General features: G+C 35.4%; 1 protein-coding gene across 1 annotated transcript in view; it reads right to left on the bottom strand.

The window, feature by feature from the left end:
- Positions 1-9,371, bottom strand: part of ldah (lipid droplet associated hydrolase) — a 38,269-nt gene extending 28,898 nt beyond the window's left edge. The window contains exons 1-2 of the mRNA XM_042742487.1: positions 9,215-9,371; positions 8,226-8,420 (exon numbers count right to left, since the gene is read on the bottom strand). Of these exons, the coding sequence (XP_042598421.1) occupies positions 8,226-8,420; positions 9,215-9,311 (292 nt within the window). The 5' untranslated portion in view covers positions 9,312-9,371. The remainder of the gene's footprint in view (positions 1-8,225; positions 8,421-9,214) is intronic.
- Between the last annotated feature and the right edge of the window lie 4,007 nt (positions 9,372-13,378).

Genomic DNA, 13,378 nt, shown 5'->3' with positions numbered 1-13,378 from the left:
AACATGAAACATGAAATTCTGCTTGTAATAGAAGATTGTAGATTTTTGTAACAGTATATCACACTACAAATATCAAAGCATTGTAGTTTCAAATGTGTGGGGTAAAACCTAATGCAAAGAATACAATGATGACTAAGAGATGTACAAATAAACATTCTTCAAAAGCTTGTTGCCTCATATTTAATTTTTGTAAAAAATAATGCATAAATAATCAAGTTGCTTCAGTCCGGTAAGTGTTCATCTTGAAATGTCAAAAAAGGACAATATAAAGGTTATTAATACGTTTACTTTAGCTTTTATGGCAAAAAGACATGTACCACGACCTGAAGGGGGTTGTTTGTTTTTGTTTTTGGACATTTTCAAACTAGACTGCCCTTTACTTGCTAAAAAGTAAGTATGATATATCAGAGGGCAGAAGGAATGTAATAGATTGTATGCAATGGGTTTTTCAGCAGTTTGGATCATTTTAATATTTTAGAGGCCTAGGAATTCATGCATCAAATATGACACAATAGGTTTTATACGGTATACCTGTAGTTAAAGCAGGACTAGTGAAGCAAAGTTCTCCACCGTCCATCCCAGTCTTCACAGCAAGGGCAGTGTTGGCTGAGATACGCTGCACTGATATGAGCGGCGAGGGCCAACAGCAGCCCTTCCGAGCTCTTTTCAAACTGATTAAATCCATTTGTATGTTTTTATTCATGCTGAGGGTTCCCAAATCTCTTTCAGATGGAACTTGACGTGCTCAAAGTCCGAACTGCTTCAAGCCAGTGTTATTAGAAATGGCAGGTTTTTCCCAACCAGTCACCACAATAAAGTCACAGGCTCTCTCGCTCTAAAGGCAGATGGAATCAAAGAATGCACTGTCACACATGGGCCCACAGATAGATTTCATCTATAGGGGCAGGGGAAGTGGAAGAGGAGACAAGTGCTCTACAGCTTTAAACACTGCTCCACCCTTGATCTAGCTGATAATTACATCTGCTTTTCAATTTTTATGTCCACACCGTAGGTGAAAATGCTGCACAAAACTAAAAGCAATAAAACAACAGACAATCAGACAAATTTTCACTATGTGGGACGCATTGCTGGTCCAATGAGATTTCACTTTGGGCATAATTACTCTGCTCAGAAAAACCAAGCAACCAACAAAATGCCTTGTTTCTTGACATGACACAGCTGTGAAGAACAGAAACTGAAATTCAAGGGAAAATCTTGTCATCATTTACTCACCCTCATGTAATTTCAGACCCGTATGACTTTCTTTCTTCCATACAATGAAAGTGGATGGAGACCAGGAGCTGTGAAGCTCCACAAAGGATGCATTGTAAAAACAGTCCATATAACTTATTCATTCTGAAACAGCTAATACAGCTTGTGTGAAGTAGAGACTGAAATTTAAATTTAAACAATTTAACGGTTGTTACCAATTACTCTCAATAGGGATGCACTAATATTAAAATTCAGGATGATACTGATGCATTTATGTTATGACAGATAACCAATAAATTATTATATATAACCGATACAGATAACCGATAAACTATATATATATATATATATATATATATAAGTAAACTAAATGTAAAAACAGGAAAATAAGCTGAACAATTTAATATCCAGTTTCAACTAATACAAGTAAATTAAAAATAGTTATATTTAAATTAAAAATCTAAAAGCAGCCGATAACCAATATTGAACAAATATATTGTGCAACCCTAACAAATAGCCATGATCACCATTCACTTTCATCATGTGGAGCTTGGAAACTTCATTATAAATAACTCCCATTTATGGTGAGTAAATAATGACAGAATATTAAATTTTGGGCGACCTTAAACTTCTCTCTTTAATACTATGTTGGGTTGCACCATGTTTTGACACTAAATAGTCTCAATTATGATTCTATTTTAAGGTCCAATTCTCGCTATTAACAAACCATTAACTTTGATTTTTGCCTCAATAAACTCCTAATTTGTTGCTTAATTAATATTTATTAAGGTAGTTGTTAAATTTAGTCATTGGGTTGGATTAGGGATGTAGAATATGGTCATGCAGAATATGTGCTTTATAAGTACTGATAAACAGCCAATGTGTTAATAATAGGCATGCTAATAAGCAACTAGTTAATAGTGTCACTGGTCCCTATACTAAAGTGTTATCTTTGGTTTTTGTGTGTGTATTAGTACACCAGGGAAATAGAAGATCTCCTCCCCTTGGTATTGTGTCTGTTCAGTTCCCGTGTTAAAACTATAACAGCCTCTCTATATGGACATCACAGAGCTTACAGTGAGACCGAACTAGCATTTGCCTCTTTGTGGGGAGAAAGAATGCAAAGGAGGCATTCCTACCAGAAAAAGACGACAGAAGCATGAGCTATCCTCTCCTCTCCCACACGTTATCATTTCCCCCTCTCCCTGAGTTCATAAATTCAGGGCTGCTCACCGGGACATTAAACAGATACCCTGCCTGCCGTCTCTGACCCCAAGGCTGCCTGGACTACCACACCACTGACGTAGCCCTGCAGGTGCAGGACGCACTCTCACTTTGTCTCTCCCTCTATCCCACACACACACACACACACACACACACACACATCCCATCCTGCTTGCTTACCAACCACATCGATTCACAAATACACACGAGGGAAGCCACTAAATCAATGCATAAACACCAGCAGTGATGTAGGACCCTATAGTGGATATCAAAAAATAAAATACAGAGTTGAAAATATTGAGGAACTTGGCACTCAAATAAAGAGTCTCCTTCTGGTTTAGTTTGTGAATGTTGCATTAAACCAGTGTAATTTTAGCATCACTGAGATACTATTATAGTTTTGAATTATGGTTTATTTATATATTTATTCTGTTTTCATTTTAATTTTAGTTAAAGTTTTAGTAGTTTTATTTTTTTTGCCTTTGGCATTTTTATTAGCTGTTTTAATGTTTTTTTTATTTTTTTATTATTATTATTTATTTTGGAACAGCAAGTTAAATCTAATAAAAATGAGAAATATTGCTTTTGGCAACAGGCTAAAATAAAATGTTTTTTTTTTCAGTTGAAGTTTATTTTATTTCAAGGAACAAAGGTTTTTTTTTTTTTTACGGTTTTAGTTAACTGTAATAACCCCCCATTAAACAAAAATGTTAGCGTTTAATATTTCATAGTCTGTCAACAGATACCACCATTTAATAGCATTAAAGTGCAGACAAAAACAGGATTGGAGTTAAACAGGTTAAGGAGACCTGCCGTAAGGAAGGCATTAGCAAGTGCTGGAATTCGTTCATGCAGACAGTGTGTGAAGTTGTCTTTAACTTATTAGCTCCAACATGCCATAAAGCTGATCCAGTCTGCAGAGAGAGAGGAACAAGTGAAAATGCTTATTGACTCTGGCAAACATGCAGACACAAGGGTGACTATAGCCAGATCTCCTGACAGATTGCCCTCTGAGGGTTGTTTCAATCTATTCAAGAGGTATTGTAATCCAGGATAAAAAGCAGTAGGGGAGTTGTCAACCTCAGGAGGTGGAAAAGTTTGGATGGATGAGGCACAATTTACGAATCAACAGAGAATACCACAACAGGTATTTTTAATATAACAGTCAGTTTAAACTCAACTGGCCCAGTAAACGCGCCTTACTGTATTGTCTGAGTTTATGAATACTAAACAAACAAGGGAAACAGCACAAAAACTCAAAGTTAATACAAGCATGTTCCATGAAATATTTAAATATGTCAAGCACACTAATAAATAGCATTTACACACATTTGTGCATTTTGTGATTGTGAGGCTGTTTGGAAAGAGTTAGAAAGAAACCATCAAATTTCCATCAATCAAAGAGGCCTGAAAAATTTATCAGGGTTTCCACAAAAATATTAAGCAGCACTCTTTTCAACATTGATAATAATAAGAAATGTTTCTTGATGACCAAATCAACAATTTATTACATTTTAAAATCTATTAAAATAATGAAGAGTTAAGGACTCGCTATGCAAGACTAGAGGGGAGGGTAAAAGGTCATTGCTGGACTGGCAATCAAATACAACCTCCGGGTAACATTCCTGAAAGCATTATGCCAGAAATCCCAGAAATGCATGAAAAAGCAAAAATAATAACCTCCTTGGCAAGCCCATCGTAACTCCTGATCCACCTGCTCATCAAATGCTAGCAAGAGAATCGTAATTGCAGAACGTTCATATAATTTTATATTGTTGCAAGGTGGTCAGCAGAGTTGGCTGGAGTGGAGTTGTTCCATGCATGAGCCATGAAAACTGACATAAATATTAGTTTCCATATCCAAAAAGAGAGGGAAACCCCTTGGAATCTTTTGGTGATAAAAAAGGCCATGTTATTAGGAACATAAGTTAGAGTAAAGTTCAAGCTGATTAACTATGTGAACATAATGTGCCTCAACCTCAAGTTGAAACCAACATACTGTCTAAAGATGGCAAAGAAAAGAGGAATCTTTGTAAGATTATTATGAATTATCAAACAATGTGAAACTGTGGGCTATTGGATGCAGCTGGTGGGACAAGCAGAGTGCTTTGCACAGCAGGTTCCTGTAAATCAAAACCATCTGGATAGCTATCCCTGACCCATTGAACATCTCTGTGCTTTAAATAGGACTCTTCATAAGCAATTTTTCTTCTTTTAAAATGATAAGGGGCTGAACAATTTTCTTTTACCATTCAATATATAAAATAGCCTTCCTTATATTTATAAATCATTATACATTCTTCAAGGTCAGACGAAATCACCTTTAAGTCTGTTGTACTTAAGCTGAAAACATAACGATTTGTTATTGACAGTGGGACATTTAGATAAAAACAAATCTAAAAAACATTTGATATAGATAAAACATGAACAACATGTAGATAACAGTTTAAAGATCCCTCAGAAATTGGTCTAAAAGCTCTCTTAAAGAAAGATCTCTGGCTAATTTCAGTGCTGTACTATTACAGTTCCACTGAAAAGCTTTCGAAATAGGAAACAACATGAAACACTTCATGTTCAGCAGGAGACATACGAAATCAGCAATAACACAGCAAACCTGCTGCCATCCAGTGGTTTACTCAGTTAACACGGTTAGCATGCTATGTGAACTGAGGTGATTTAGCATTTATGCATCACACACAAATCTCAGTATGCCTGTTTATAACAGGACTCAATTGGAACTTGACCTTTTTGGGAGATATATGCCTTAAATACATAAAAAGACTCTGAACAAATTTGTATTTTGAACAATACTAACGAGTAACAATCATTAATAAATCCAGATCTTTCTGGAAAAGCATGATTGCTTTGTTACACCATGCAATAAAAAGGTTCAATTTGGTATCATTTACACTAAGATGGTTTAATAAAACTATATAATGTTAAAAAAAAAGTCTTCCAATGGCAAATCAAATATTATTTGTGTTTGTATCCTTCTACTTTCCTCAGTCAGTGTGCTCGTTTCAATAATACAACACCGATCCTCATTCTTACAGAGTGAACCCATTAAAACAGCAGCACCTGTGCCGGCCCTGGAGGATATAAGAGCCAAGGGAGCCTCTGGCCAGACTGCAGAGATTATTGCCGTTATCTCTGGAGAAAAGGGCACAGGTTCTACAATAACAGTGTCGGCGTATGGGCTCTCCATTTCCCATAAAGAGTCTATTGAGCACAATGCTCAGTGACATTCAGAGCCTGGTGAAAAGCGGCCCTCTTTAAGGTCATCAGTTTGACCGTGCTCTCTCTGCAGGACATCTGCAGTTGGGGTTTCTCTTTTTTTTAAACGCTTACGTCGGGGATTTTAAAAGTGCTATATGCACACTGTAATAAAAAAAAAAGTACCTTTTTTTTGGTTAAAATAAATAAATTAGCACTTTTATTCAGCAAGGACATTCAATTGATCAAAACTGACAGTAAAGACATTTATAAAGACGGTCAATGTTATAACAGATTTATATTAAAATAAATGCTGTTCTTTTGGACTTTTTTTTTGAATCCTGAAAAAAAAGTTTCACGGTTTCCACAAAAATATTAAGTAGCACAGCCGTTTTCAACAGTGATAATAATAAGAAATGTTCCTTAAGCAGCAATTTAGCACATAAGAATGATTTCTGAAAGATCATGCGACACTGAAGACCGGAGTAATGGCTGCTGAAAATTCAGCCTTGCATCACAGGAATAAATTACATGTTTGAATACATTCAAAAAGAAAACAGTTATTTTAAATTGTAATAAAAGCATAAGAGATTTCTTTCAAAAACATAAAACAAAAAAATTGTTTACCAACCCCAAACCTTTGAATGATAGTATAAATCATTCAAAAATGAGAATAAAGAGACTTTGTCACCTTTCTATTTTTGGAGATGGATAAACAAAGAGGAACTGGGAGACGAGATTTCGTAAGTATGAAATTTGGTGACAAGAGGCTTCACTGACAGCTAAACTGCTTTAAGAAGACAACTATAAAAAAACGTGTTATGCAGTAATTCAATGAATCATGAACACATGACGACTGCCTGGACATGATGGCTTTCAGCAAAACTAAGCTGTCTTTGTTATGAACATTCATAAACAGCAATGAATGGGACTAGACCATTCAATCTTCAAGAAAAGCATCATAAAATCGGTATAAAATTGGTCCATATAACTTGTATAACTTGTTACGCCAACAGATTCATATTGATGAACAGGTTGTTCTTTGGAGGCAGAGTTTTTAGATGAATTGGTCAATTTGGCTCACAAAACAGACCTGATTTGTTCACAAACATAGTTCTTCTGACTAGGTGTAATAATCTGAACCAATATTTTTAGTGCTTAACATCTGCTCCTGAGCTACACGGCTTTTCCATGAAGTCAATGTGCTAGCAGCTGCTGTCAGGGGAAGAATGGTGGCCCGTAGAGCTATTTTCCACTGGGGTTTTCCTCTTGACCCAGGGCCAAGTGTAAAAAAGGTAGACTCCCGACTGCGCTGAACTTTTCCTCATATCCCCTGCATCTGTTGGACTGTGTTATGTCCGATGCTTCAGATAGCTGTGACGCACTCACCCACCTGTGTACCAATCACTGCTACACAAATTTGGCTGGTTCCAATAGTTATGTTTATTTATGCCTTGGAAACCAAAACCTAACATAGCTCAGTCTACGATATGCATTTCGTCTCAAGACAGGTTTATTTGGTGCTTGGTCTTAATTATGGAAGTGAAGTCATAGGCTTTGAAGCTGAGCAAAACTTAAAAAGATTTAAAGTTCATGCCTGACATTCAAAATGTAACTTTCAAAAACAATATATATAGAAACTGCAAAATAAAAAATAAAACAGGCAGTGTACATAGCAATACCCAAGTTGGATATTTTGGACTGTCTCAAATATAAATAATATGATATAATATATGTCAGTGTGCAATATATATTAAAAACTTTGAGGGCCGAATATGTATTTTTTACATGAATTTTTGGCATTGTTGAATCATTGAGTTGAAATGTTGAGTGAGAAATACAAGTCCTGGACTAGCATGTATTAATTAAGGGGAGCTAAAAGGAATAAAATACAATTTGTAATATAATATAAAAATATAAGATATCATACAAAACACTATTTTTAAAATATATTATAATTAGGGCTGACAATTTAACAGGTTAATTTGGGCGAGATTAATTATGGAAAAAAGTGTTAAAATTAGGCCTAGAGCTAGACCTGTTCCTCACGAAAATGATGCAGGATGTCTCACTGCACAATGTAGCCTTTCTATAATCCTAAAATTCAAGATATGAGGGCAAAAAATGCCCCTGTGGAGTTTTCTCTTAAATCATGTGATACCATTTAGCAATATCACACGAGCAAGTGCAAATATTATATTGATTTTATTCAACAGTTCAATAAAAAAAGAGGTTAATATTGTGTTACATTTTAGAGCCTGTTTTGTTCAATTTCACCAACGAAAATAGATCTAAACCAAGCCACAGAAGAACTGTTATGCCTGTCTGAGCTACACACAGCACTGTTTGTTACTGAATGGATCCAAATTTTTGAACTAATCAAATGAGCTAGTGATTCAGAAATATTACTTATTTTAGAATACATTCAAAATTCTATTTTAATATACAAACAGTATATTAAAATATAAAGGAATGTCTGAACTTGTCTTTTTTCCTAATTTACATTAGCTAAATATATATACTGAAAACTAACTATAAGACAATATTGTATATTTGGACTTCTTAGCCCATCTTACCTGGAATGACAAGGATGAGCATTTTGGGAGGATTGGGGCTTTTGCTGGCAGCATGCAGGTCTGTTGGTCCATATTTAAGCAGCTCTGTGATTGCCCCGCTGCAGTACACATACTCTACAGAGGCGTCCTCTCCAGGCCCCCCCGATCCTGGACTGCACATCACATCAACCGGATCAGCTCCACACAGTTCTGGGCCTAAATAAAGAAACCAGACAAAAGCGACTGATTATATTATATAAAACCTACCACAATACAACTAACCAATAAGAGATAAATGTCAAAAGGGAAGGTATTAAAGTAATATATCGTATGAAAAAAATGATGTATTAAAGCAATTTTCTTAATCAGAAAAAGGATAAATCTAATAATTAAGACTGCAACGACAAGTTACTGATTAAATGCACAGTAAAACACAGCAAATAAATAAATAAATTGTTGAATCAGCCTTTATTGATTATAGTCACAAGCTGCAGAACTCTGTCCCAGAATCCCTGCAATCAGTTCTCAAAAAGACAGCAAAACTGCTGTGTGATGAAAGTCAACCTCTGACACGTAATGCCAAAATGACAGCTTGCAACACACTGAACATTGGAGTTTAGAGTCTGTTATCTTGTTAAGTCCTTTGTTCAGATCATTCAGTTCAGGCCCAACACACAGAAACAACAGAACAGAACAGAACAGAACAGAACAGAACAGAACAGAACAGAATAGAATAGAATAGAATAGAATAGAATAGAATAGAATAGAATAGAGCAAAGTACAAGTAATTTACATTCAAGCATCACTGACAATTTTCGAGAATCTAGAATCAAAGCTTGTCACCGGATAATTTCTTATTGACATGTCTAAATTGTGAAGGTCTTCAATATAATCACTAGTAAGGTTAAATCCGTATAATGCCCATTCATTAAATCTAACTACGACTTTAAACACAAGGTTCAAAGCTTTAACACGGCTGTGACATTTGAATGCCTTCATTGCATTCTTACCGGCAGACGATATTCTTTTGAGTGTTTGTGAGCGGAGAAAGCTTGTAAGAAGAGATTTATTGACATTTACCGGTAATCTTCCCAAGGCAGGTATCATTAAACCCAAGGAGCGAAACGCTTCCTACTGTTTCTTCTTCTTCAGGTTTCAAAGTCTGAGAACCAACGGAAGCTTATATCGCCACCTATTGTACTGTATGTACTCATTCATCTGCACTCATTTATTATAAGGAATCAAAAAATAGAGGGGTTGGCTTATTATATGTAAGCATATGCCATTATTTTTCTTCATTATTTTTTTCTAATTTATTTATTTATAAGTTTAACTTGACTTTTTATCCCTCTTTTTATTCATCCACTTTTGATTTAACACTATTGATTTGAATATAATTTGATTAAAAATCAAGTCTTGACTCAAAAATAGCCTAAATTAAATGTTATTATTTTAATAACATCTTAGATATTAGATTAAATGTTTGTCATTGTATGTAATTAGCTCACTACCTCACAATTAATTCACATATACAGCAATTAACCTTTTGCATCTGAACTCTTCACACACACACACACACACACACACACACACACACACACACACATATATATATATATGAAGAGTTCAGATGCAAAAGTTTAGGTGCCGTTTACATTTTTTTTTTCTAAAATCTGCATTTTCATCAGGCTCCTATGTTTATGTTCAGTTATTTCACTTTATAGCAATAAAAATAACATATTTATTGCCATTAAAGTGAAATTATTGAACCTACACATAGAAGCCTGATAAAAATGCCAATTACATACAAACACACACACATGCATATGACATGTTTTGAACCATTATCTCTCCCATTTATTGAATAAAATGTAGCCCCATTTAACCTTCATTTTGCCCATGTGTGATATTGCATTGATTGTTGCTGATAACAGGTTTTGCTATCAGGTCCACATAGCACATTCCAATAGTTTGCATCATCTGTGCAGCTATGCTGGAAAGTCCCCGTTGCCTGCATTAGGTCATCTGCATATGTGTGAGAAAGAAGGAGCACAAAATTTCCTTGAATTTTTGGGCTGGGGAACTAAAGTAAACAAAAGATAAGGCACAAAAAGATGATGGCATATACTAGTTTGATAGGAGATGTATATAGGGCTGTACAACTGGGACTATTGTCCCAGGCCTTATAAGAAAGCAGGCCTGCTAAATACATCTTTACACTGCGCTTTAACTGCAAATTCAAGCAACAGCCCTGATCACATTTTGCCACTGTCATTACATTATATGACAAACACTCACTTTGACCTCCCAGAACTAGTCAGCTTCAGCAGATGTCCTGGATCCCCGCCCCGACGTGAGGACTCGAATCTGCAGGCCACACACATCAGCGCTCTACCTTTAGATATCAAATAGAATCTTTATCTAGTCGCATGCTGTGAGCTTTCAGAAAGAGGAATGCATAGCAACAGACTAACTGCCTTCTGTTGCATACGTATCCAATAAGTCTCAACTGCAACTGTTTTAAATATCAGTCTTAACCATCATGAGCTCCACAGTGATATCTGGACATAATCCATTCTGGTACAGAAATATGTTGAATCTGATTTTCTGCCGCTGCTGTAACAGCCAGTAAAATGTCAGCATTAAATCCAAGCAAAGCACAAAAGGCTCCAACACTGGCTTAGGCAGTAATCTCAGTATTCTTTCAACACACTATCACAAAATCATGAGTCAATCACTGAAAGAAATGAACTGATTAAAACTGGTAAAAATAAAGTATTAGGAGCCAAATGGGGAAAAGAGCTCCACACACTTTTTATTAGATCAAGATTAGTTTCAGGAAAGAGCATGCAATATGACATTATACCATTGCACTGTACCTGTGTTTTCTCATGTTGGACAGATACTGTAACACAGGCTTAGATGCAGATTTCTCATACAGAATCAGGTGTCCTGTGAGTTCTCACCTGAAAGTAAACCCATATGTAATCAACAGCCAGATCGATGTTTGATGTATTAGGTCCAATACTGCAAGTGCACATGTAAGCAGACGGAGACAGCGTCACCTAGCAACATCATTTAAAAGGTATTCAGAGAATATCTGGAAAGTGTAAGTCTTACTCACTCTAATAAACTGTTCCTTTGCCAAAAAGATACATTTTGTGATGACTAAAGTGGGTTTTGGTGTATTAATGTCTAAAATAATGTTTCTTTATGATAATGTTCACAGAAAAAATATTAAAAAGTAATAAAGAGAAGACAAAGTGCTGCCAATTTAGCTTTTTTGGCCTGCTCGGTTTGACGCAGGCCAGTGAGACAGCTGCAAATAATGTGAATTTATAAATAATTAATTTAAATGCATGATCAAAGTTATTCAATAGACTAACAAGAAGTAAGCCAAACCTTGTCAAGCACACACTGATGTATCTTGCATTCTTGCAAAAATAAGTAGTACATAATTTCACAAATTATTATTTCAATAGATATGAAACGAAAAGAATACGGAAATAGTGTTTTATTGTGTATGTCGTTATTGTGCACTTTTAGCTATGGATTGCAGCGTTTCTAAATTAAAAGGTTAGCATCATTTGTATTCTGGGTTATGAAACATTGCAGATTGTGAAGCCAAGGATGCACAATGTGAAACGATGCAGTGTTATTTTTAGAGGCTGCTCATAGAACGCGATTTGAATTCCACTCTGCTGCTTTTCTATGTAATCATCAAAGACACATGAGCATAATCGAGTAAAAACTTTTTTACCATTCTGTTCCTCACATTTTTAAATGCAAAACGCATTCTGTGTTAATGGCTGGTGTGACGTAAAATGCAACGGCTAGTTGTTTAGCAAAAAGGCACCAATCAGAAATGGAACAGCACTTGCCTCTTTAAATATTTATATGCTTTGTATAGTCATAGAAACTTCCATGCTCTGTATTTTAAATCTTATTGCAATTTGAGTGATGATCACTTGATTCTTATGATCTGAAAAGTGTGAAAAGCTTTTTAGGGTGTGTTTTAAAAAGGAGGAAATAAGCTTGACTTTAATGTTTTCTGGTGTAAAGATTGTCAGATCACCCCTGACCTCCACACAGGGCTGGCCCAAGCCTTTATGGGGCCCTAAGCAGAATTTTATTTGGGGGCCCCTCTGTGCAGCCAATACGACTGATTATTGTCAATGTTTGATTATTCGTACACTTTAAATCTAACACACCCATTCTCAGTTTTATTTGTTGTAGATGTTTTGCTTACATCATACCAATGTACCCTTCTATGATTTTTTATTATTTTTATAAAACTTTTATTATTGGTTTCCTGTAGCTGTATCCCTTCTACATGTAGCTTCAACCGCGAATATAACACATAATTACTGTATTTGCATTACGGTTTAGGGTTGTGGTAGGTGTAGACGTTAATAAACCATAATTTTACCAGTAGAATTTTTCGTTGTCGAATTGTACTACCTCCTTGTGTTTTAATGGGAACTTTTTTAATGTGAGGTGGTAGAATATGTCGGGGTAGCACAGTTTGTGAGATCACGTGCTGTGTTTGGTCTTACAGTATTTGGTCTCAAACATTATGGCATTGCACTAAAGATCATTGCTCATATACATACTATTTATGTCTGCAGAGAATATGCCAAGAATTCCATGCTTCTGACCTGACATTCTCACATCCCAATCTAATCAATAATAGTGATATTTTACTGAAACACATGTAACGTTTAACCACACACACAGTCAAACACATTTTCACTAAGCTGCTTGAGGACAAAAGGGAATACTTAGTGCACCTGTGAAAACACAGTATCAAAATATTGGTAGAGAGATCTGTTGTTTAAATATGAAAAAAGAGAGATTATAATGTTAAGTATTTCCTGAATATATCTTGATGCATGACAATGTGAATATCAGTCATTCATTAATAAACATATCCATAACACAGCTGTTTTTCTTGGTATGTTCCCACTTTTTTCCTTTTTAACTTAGAGAAATAATCAAAAGTTTCACAAGACTTGAGGACTGAGGACACAAGACCGGAGTTCAGATGTGATTACAAGAAATCAGCTATATGTGGTTTTGATATTCATATGAATTCACAAACAGAAAGAGGCATAAAACATTAACTTTACAGAGAAACATAGAGAAATGTCAGAAGTGAATGCAGCTTCTTGATC

This window comes from Cyprinus carpio, chromosome B17 (genome assembly GCF_018340385.1).
Source record: "Cyprinus carpio isolate SPL01 chromosome B17, ASM1834038v1, whole genome shotgun sequence".
Taxonomy (NCBI): domain Eukaryota; kingdom Metazoa; phylum Chordata; class Actinopteri; order Cypriniformes; family Cyprinidae; genus Cyprinus; species Cyprinus carpio.
This window is presented reverse-complemented; position numbering and strand designations above follow the sequence as displayed.